The 8619-nt window shown below is 38.0% G+C and overlaps 1 protein-coding gene across 1 annotated transcript; it reads right to left on the minus strand.

The window, feature by feature from the left end:
* Nucleotides 1-4758: 4758 nt before the first annotated feature.
* PAP28 (purple acid phosphatase 28) lies at nucleotides 4759-8114 on the minus strand. Its single transcript, XM_089447116.1, has 4 exons — nucleotides 7470-8114; nucleotides 6981-7128; nucleotides 5768-6207; nucleotides 4759-5558 (listed from the first exon to the last, which is right to left on the minus strand). The coding sequence occupies exons 1-4, from the start codon at nucleotides 7692-7694 to the stop codon at nucleotides 5118-5120; spliced, it is 1254 nt and encodes a 417-aa protein (XP_089303242.1). The 5' UTR covers nucleotides 7695-8114; the 3' UTR covers nucleotides 4759-5117.
* Nucleotides 8115-8619: the final 505 nt, after the last annotated feature.

Below are 8619 nucleotides of genomic sequence, written 5' to 3' on the forward strand. Positions count from 1 at the left end.
TTTATTTGCGTTATAAGACAATTCGTCAAGGTCAGCCAACAACCAAATAAATCCCACATGTGCTCAACGTTTTAGTATAAATAGAGGTGGCCTTCAAGTCATTTCAACACACTTGGGATCTCTTCCTCTCTCTACTTGTCTTTGGGTTTTAGTAGGAGGAGAGATCCTAAGGAATAACGTTGCCCTGATACAGAGAGCAGAATGTTGGAACCGCCGGAAAAGCCGGAACTGCTGGAAAAAACAGAAATGCCGAAACTACCAGAAAAGCCGGAAAAGCCGGCACTGCCGGAACTGTCGGAAAATTCGGAAATGCCAGAAAGCCAGAACTGCTAGAAAAGTCAGAAAAGTCGAAACTGTGAGAAAAGTCGGAAAATTCGGAACTGCCGGAAAAGCTGAAAACGTTGTAACTGCCGGAAAAGCCGAAAACGTCGGAACTGCCAGAAAAGCCGGAAAAGCCGGAAATGCCAGAAAAGCTAGAAATGCTGGAAAAGTCGAAAAAGCCGGAAAAGTCGGAAAAGCCGAAACTGCCAGAAACGCCATAAATGTTGGAACTGCTGGAAAATTCGGGACTGCCGGCACTGTTGGAACTGTCGGGAACAACCGGAGCTGCTGGAACTCCCAGGAACAACTGGGATTGCCAGAACTGCCGGGAATTGCCGAAAGAGTCGGAGCATCTGTCTCCGAAGGAGAGCAACATGCAAGGGACAGCTAACTAACATTGGGACAGTTGTATGGTACTTAGCAGCAAATACACCAAGCATGCAATGTTACAGCTAGCATGCAATGGACAACTAGCATGCAACAACAAGCATGCTAAGGACAACAAGCATGCTAGGGACAAGCAAGCAAGGTGCAACCAACACATAGGTCAAGATGGCAACATGGTGCAACAATGGCACATAATGCAGTACAGTGATGGGTACAGTCATGATTAATAAAGCGTGATGAGATGCAGCATAGTGATGATGGGTGCAGCGCGGTGTGGTGCAGCATGATGACGAAATGCAACACAACGATAGGTGAAGGAGTCACCTTGGAGAATTAGTTGAAGCAGCATGTCTTCAACTGATCTCATGTATCATCTTCTTAGAGATGATCTATGCTCTTATCTAGATAAGTCAAAGTGTCGACTTCTGTTGTAAACGTACTATCTCTCTCTCTCTGCTGAAATATTGAAGAACATACAAGAAAAATTGATCAAGGGTTTCCCCACATTGGGGTTTGTCCCTGGCTAGCACCACATCTTGTGTCTTCTTGTCTTGGCTTGTCTTCTGCAACTTATGTTTCTGTTCTATCTGCAGTTTACTTTAATGCTAACGTGATTACTAATCTGGAAAAGATATGGAGCTAACCGTGAAAATTGAAATAAATTGCTCTAAGCATAGAACATACCTAAAATTAACATATTTTAATATACATCACTAGAAGATGAGCTTCTTTAAGGGTGCAACAAGGAAGGAGCTTACATTTGGCATTCCCAACATAATTTCCCATTCTAGCACATTGTCCTATGAAAGCCTCATTATATGGCAATATATCTCCATTAGTCCACTTTGAAAGGAGTTTGTTAACAACGCCCACCATCCTTAGCAGATATCTTTTGACAAAGTGTCTAGATTGCCACTAGATGAGTGCTAGCATGTGCAGAGCGCATGTGACATTTCATAACCAAGGTTCTAATAGAAAATCCAACCAATATTGAGGGAGTTATGTTGATTCCAAAAATGTCACAAAGCCCTAACCACATTTGACACACCCAACTTGAAGGAGCTTTTGAAGGAACATCTACCTCTAATGAAGATGCATGTCATTGTTTTATCATATGAGGGAGTATTTCTATACCTTGAGGAACACCCTCATTGACTTCGCATCTATTATTATTTTATGAGACTAGTTAAGGTGTGGTTATCTAAAAGAGCACTCCAAAGGAAAGAGAAGATAAATGGCATGATGAGACATCTTGCATGGTAAAACTAGTTCAATAGTGTTTTTCCCAAGAGGATGACAACTGGCATCAAACATTCAAGGAATTAGTCTTGCATTTTTATTTCTTTGGAGCGACTTTCCTTGAAAGGTTCATAATGTAACATTTTGATCACTTTTCTTCGAGGAAGTGTGGATAGTGATCTCTAGGATTTTCTCCCTAATAATTTGTCATAAATTAGTCACAAGCCTAAAAGCTATAAAACAAGAAGCACTTCTCACTTGCAAATCAAAAGTTCATGTGGAGAAAATCTCCCTTAATAATGCCAAAGGCATTGTAAATTTGCAAGTTAGAGGGACGTAGTGCATTGGTAAATTATTGTATATTTCGCTAGAGCCTTATAGATCATTTTGATGCGAGGGCTTCCATATCAAATTATACTAGTATATATCTATCTTTGGATCTATTACCTACTTCTTGTAGATTGTTTTAGATGATAGAGAAGGGTATTTTGGAGAGGTATTCATTACCCCCTTGTTGCTTGACATAATCAACTTTTGCCAATGAAGATTAAAGCCATTGTTCATTCTTATTCAATGGTTGTTGCTTATATCTTTATTGATTACATCTTATGCTAGTTGGTTTTGAGCTAGTAAATGACATGCCTCCTTAATGATTTTATCATATAGTTCTCAGTGGGCTTGCAAAAAGCTAGAAAAGATAACCAAAAAGAAAGTTTTTGAGAGCACATTTTTTAGAGAAAAGTAGAAAAGGTTTTGAAATTTGATTAGCCCCTTTTAAAGTACTGTAGTTGGTGGAAGAGGAAAAGTTGGCCATGGGGTACCTTTATGAGGCTAATAATTAAAGAAAGAAGTAGATAAAGACATCAATATGGGCTTATCTAGGAGATCATTGATGGAACAATCAACTCCATTTCCTTATACATGCAACTTGGTATTTCCTGAACCAAAGGTAACATTATAGAGCTCAGCGAGGAGAAGATCAAATTCGGAAAGGAAACGATTGATTGCATGAGTTCCTAGAGTGCATGGTTCTTCATGAGAGTGAACAACTAGATAAACACCAATTGATCAATGCTTCCACTAGGGCCATAGGTGCCTTTAGCAAAAAACCTAGTAAAAATTGCAAGAGATGTGGACCAACTATGCAAGCAATTCCACAGTGTTTTTAAGTTTAGTTGTTTAAAGTTTATATGGACAAATCGTCTTTCACAACACATTAGTGGGACTCATTGGGTAGCCAATGTCCCCAATTGCAAAAGTTTGCAATTCGAGTCTTGGTCAAACTTGCAAAGCTTTCACTGTTAGTGTAATTGGTCTATCTTTGAGTGAATGCACACAAAGAAGAGAAACTATTTCGAACAAGAATAATAAAATGATATTATTTTCATGTAGTACAACCTTCGGCTAAGGTGCAACTAGTTACTGAACAAAAGGCTTGACACAAATCCCATTGGGTTGGGTGATATTAATCCAACCTTGGAATGGGTAGAGGAGACACATGACAAAATTTGATCCTAAATATGATCTTAATGACTTGGCATATATTGATTTAGATGCAGATCCAGTAATAGTAGGTGTAGCTCTAGGCACTAGCCAAGCAGCCCCTGCTTCTACTAGTACTACTACTACAATTGCAAATGTCCTTCGAATTTGATGAATCTAAGGACTCAGCCAAATCTTGTGATTCATACCAAAGATCTCACTTCTAATATTGATGATGTAATTATGTTGATCAGTAATATGTAGTAGGCTAATAATGAGTAACAACATTCATGTTGGTTTTTAGACTCTTTAAATGATTTAATGCTTCATTACTTACATGTTTTGTTTTAGATATATATTACATTTAATGCCATTTTGATATATTCACTTTCACATGATATATACATATATAAAATATATCTATTTTATTTTTAATAATTAAATTATTTATCATATTTTTTTTCCATTACAATTTTATGTATTTTTTTAATCCAATGAAAATGATCGATTATGATTCAGTGTTCTTAACCAGTAGCTCATCGGAGTGTGGGTGTACTGGTTCACTGTTTTCATGAACTACTCCGTGAGACCAGATTGTCTCATTTATTAAATGTGTGAGCTGCACCCACCAATAATCTACAAAGAATACCTAAAGCAAGTATTCCAATAAAAAGTTCGTTATAAAACTATTTCATTGATCTGTGAAACGAGAAACTCTGTCCATTTGGTGAAGCCAGAGGTGTCCACTCAGATATACTTGTTTATCGTAATCGAGGTATAATTGGAAACCCTGTAAGGTCAACTGTCCACCACTCAAATGGTGTGGTTTGGTGGTAAAGAATGCATTTACGAAAATAAATACTAGCCATAACACATATCAAAGCTAGAGTAAAAGTGAGGCAAGTGCTTTGAGACAGGTAAATGGCTCAAGGGAACTCTGAAATGAAATTAAGACCAGAGGTATACAGTAAAACAAGTCTAAAGATGCCCACGGGGATAGCTCGACTGTGATCACTTTGATAGTATGAAGTTATGTCTCATGATGTTCTGGGTTCAAACTCAGTGAGTCAGCTAACAAAAAATGAAAAAACAAGTCTAAAGACAGGAGAGGTCTAAAATTTAAAACTAAAAAAGCAATCTAGGAAGCTATATCAAACTAGCTAATGCAAGCTATATATCAAACATGACAAGAGAACTCAGTGATTGAGGCAATGGATAGTTGATGTAAAAGCAGCGATGATCATAACTAAAAGGCTAAAGCTAATAAAAAACCATCTTACAGACATAATATTCATAATCATAACTTTTTGGAGATAACAGCTTCACCGATTAAATTAAAATACATATATTAGCATCCACGATAATATTTCACACCCACAGGTGTCCAGAACAGAGCCTTTAGCAGACTGATAGGATGTTAAATAATGTACAGAAATGGTAGAGGTCATATGAATTCCGGGCAGTTCATTCATGCCTCTCTGTCCCTGTTTGCATCTGTGTTGAAGGTATAGTCCTCTTAAGAACATATCACGTGGATTTCTTAAAAAGAACTAAGAACAAAACTGCCAACCTAAACATGAAAAATAAGTCATTCTGGATTCTGAACTTTTGTGACTGCCCAAAAGATTAATGGACCAGTGACACACCACTGCAGAGCTTGAACTGAACTTTAACAGACCTACTTTCAACTATTTGCTCCATAGTGTCTGTTCATCAATTTTAGTAAATGTTGTATCATCTAAGCGTTTCCAAGTTTTTATACTTGTAACACCTTGCCATGTTTTTTCACCTTTTTCAAGAGTAGCCATAATCACTCTGGCTCGTCTTGACCATCCTGCTTTTCCATAAGCATGGTAGCCAAATCCACCCCCATAACACAGCCAAATTCCCTGATATTTCCCACAAAAATCATTGACATGGTCGTGACCTGTGAAGGCTGCCTTGATGTCCCCAGTACTTACAAAAGTGCTCAAGACACCTGAGTTTATGGAAGCACAACCCACTCCTTCCTGCATTTCACCCACAATTTCTGAACCTCCAAGGTACCATTCCTCATACAGAGGAATATGGAAAAAGCCAAGAGCTGGAGCTGGATCAGTCTGTGGAGCCCATCCACTTTTATATGTATCCTGCCAACATCAAAATAAAACAAAATATATGCCTACAGTGAATCTTTTTAGCCCTCTCATGTCCAAAATATGTTCTAAAATCAACAAGCCTCCAGACAAGAATAATGCAACACTATATAGGTGGCATGTGCCTCTTCAAGACAAAATTTTAGATTTGATAAATCGGGCTGGAGTGGCAGAAATATGTGTTCAAAAAGCATATAAAATACAGTATACCCTTTCAGAAAACCTAGCTGTAATAGTGCAGAAACATCTCGGAGCCAAGCCTGCTGGCTTTCTTTGATCCACCCATAGCCAGAAATTCCAGGAACAGTCGACTTATCACCGCTATCCAGAAAATAAAGATTGAAAACACTCTTGTTCTCTAGCTCTGAACCCAAAGCACCTTTAACTTCTATATTATAATTTCCAAAACCATCAACTGTAAATCTCTGTCTGTCACTTGGATTATCAGAAAGAGGGTTGACCTTGGAAATGGAGTAATCCATGACAGATAAATACAGCATCAACTCTTCACGGGTCATGGTAGATTCTTGGTCATGATTACCCAACACCGCTGCCCAAGGAAGCTTGGATTTTATTGCAGGAGCAAATGCAGCATCCATAGAATCGGCAGCGTCAGCGGAATCCGGTTCATAGATGTTGTCTCCTGATCAAAGGTCTCTTCTCCTTTAAGTCGAAGACATGAAAATTTCTATGCAATGATTCATGAATGTAAAGGTTGCCTTTAATATATCATTTTTAAATTTCAGACTGCTAATCAATGGCTTCTGGGTTACCTCTGCAATCACTTATGCTCAATCTCTTTGGCAGGTTTCTTCCAACAAATATAAAATTGCAATCTAGAAAGATAAACTATAATCAATGGCTTCTGGGTTACCTCTGCAATCACTTATGCTCAATCTCTTTGGCAGGTTTCTTCCAACAAATATAAAATTGCAATCTAGAAAGATAAACTATAATCAAAGGCCTCTGTTCGCTGATAAGTTCATCAGAGTATTAAGCCACCCAGAAGGGTCTCAGTCTTGCTGTGGTCTGCCCTACCAGAATGGCATGTTTCAAAAACATATGAGAACAGGTGCAAGTCCTGGGCAACTTTGACAGACAAGATACTCAAATCTGATGCCTAAGCCAAAGAAAATTTGGATTTGTGGTGCAGCCCCAGTCTTGGGCGGCTGGGCCGTGTGCATTGAAGCAAGTCCAAAATACAAAAGCAGTGGATTGTTGGTTTACTATGGGGTAGACCGAAACCAGGGATTCATTCCCACTTTGATCTGCCCCACCCAAATAGCAGAAGTTTCAAGAAGATTAGGCCAGGTGCAAGTCCGGGGTGTTTGGGCAAACTAGCTACCCATCAGGCCTGGCAATTTAGTCAAAAGGAAGTTCAAAAAATATGGAAAAAGGCATGCAGAAAACCCATACCTGTAAATACAATGAAATCCGGCTTCTCGGACTGGATCATCCTAGTGAGAAATGCAGAAGTGTTGAGATCTGAACAAGAAGGGAACTCAGAAGGTAAAACATCTTCGCATCGTGTGACTGCTCCGTTTGCATAATGCATATCAGCAACCTTCACCAAGTGCACACAAATCGAATAAATTAAACGCTTCAATTAAAGGCCTGAAGAAAGGTTAAATATAAATTAGGTTTTCATAAACCAGAAATGGGTAGCAACTGTTTAAATCCAAGGCGGGATTGAAAAATGAAAGTCGATAATCGGAAATCTAGGGATTGAATCTGAAATTGGTACAGAGAAATCAGAAATACTTATTAATTGATAAAAACAGAAACCTAAATATAGTACATCGGATATGATCTGGATATATTAGAACAGAACTGAGCCACCAGTTATTTATATAAAACAAAATGAGGGAATCAAACGAGTTGAGCATGAAGCAAACAGAAAGGTACCTGAAGGATTTTGAACTGGCCATTCTCATTGAAACGAAGCGGCAAAGTGGGCAGTTTTTTGGGGGTTGGTTTATGATAACCAATCATTAGTCTCCCAAATAGACCTTCTAAATAAAACACGCACAAACCTAGTAACACAAAATATAGAACAAGGTGCAGAGTTGTTTCCCAATCCAGTTGCCACCTTTTGGGCTCTGATCTCTTGGGAATGGGCACCATTTTCATCCTCGAACCGAACTACAGAACAATAGGTGACGCCAATATGCAAGATACCAATGGAAATTTGCTTCGACTTGCAATCATTCTTCATTGGGTAATCGATTGTGGTCAGCCGAATCTATTCATCTTAGCGTGTGGGTCGTGAGTAATGCAGATGAATCCACCCGGTTTACTACTTGGAAGCGATTCCCCTGTATGTGATTTTTTTTACCAAATCTATTCATCTCAGCGTGTGGGTCATGAGTAATGGAGATGTATCCACCCTGGTTACTGCTTGGAAGGGTTTCCCCTGTATGTGATTTTTGGATTTAACCTGCTGAAAGATTCTGGTGGTAAACTGAGTACAATGGCGTGTACTCAGAAGAACGGCAGCTATGATGTCTTTTAAGCGTCAATATAAACGTCACAGTTTTGTTGGAACCTGGATTTGTAATTTATAATTTAGGGCTCATTGACTTTGGGATTGCATTTTTAATGATATTTGATATAGGTTAGATTTTAGATTTTTGTGATTTATATGGTTGAATAACTGTTTTGATAAAAATATTTTTTTTGTTTTTACATATATATTTACATTTAATGTTAACATATATTTTTTATCTGTATTTTTATTTAATTTTTTTTTTAACATTTTGTTATAGAATTTTAATTTATTTAATCTTGACTCTTATATATCTATATATATATATATTGATTCTATTCTCTATTTTTTTGTTGATTTGGAGAAAATTTTGTCAAAGCATTTCAAATTAAGGATTGCTTTTCTGGGGTTCATCTCCCTTTTATCCAAGGAACTACAGACAAGATTGCGAGGATCCTAAAGAAGCATAAGGTTCCTTCAACCTTTAGGCCTCTAAATACCATCTGAAGCTCCCTAAGATCCGTTAAAGATCCTGTGGACCCCAAAAATATGAAAGGTGTTTATGTTATC

This window comes from Pinus tabuliformis, chromosome X (genome assembly GCF_031772625.1).
Source record: "Pinus tabuliformis cultivar Carrire ecotype Pingquan chromosome X, CPIR1, whole genome shotgun sequence".
In the NCBI taxonomy this organism is placed as follows: Eukaryota; Viridiplantae; Streptophyta; class Pinopsida; order Pinales; family Pinaceae; genus Pinus; species Pinus tabuliformis.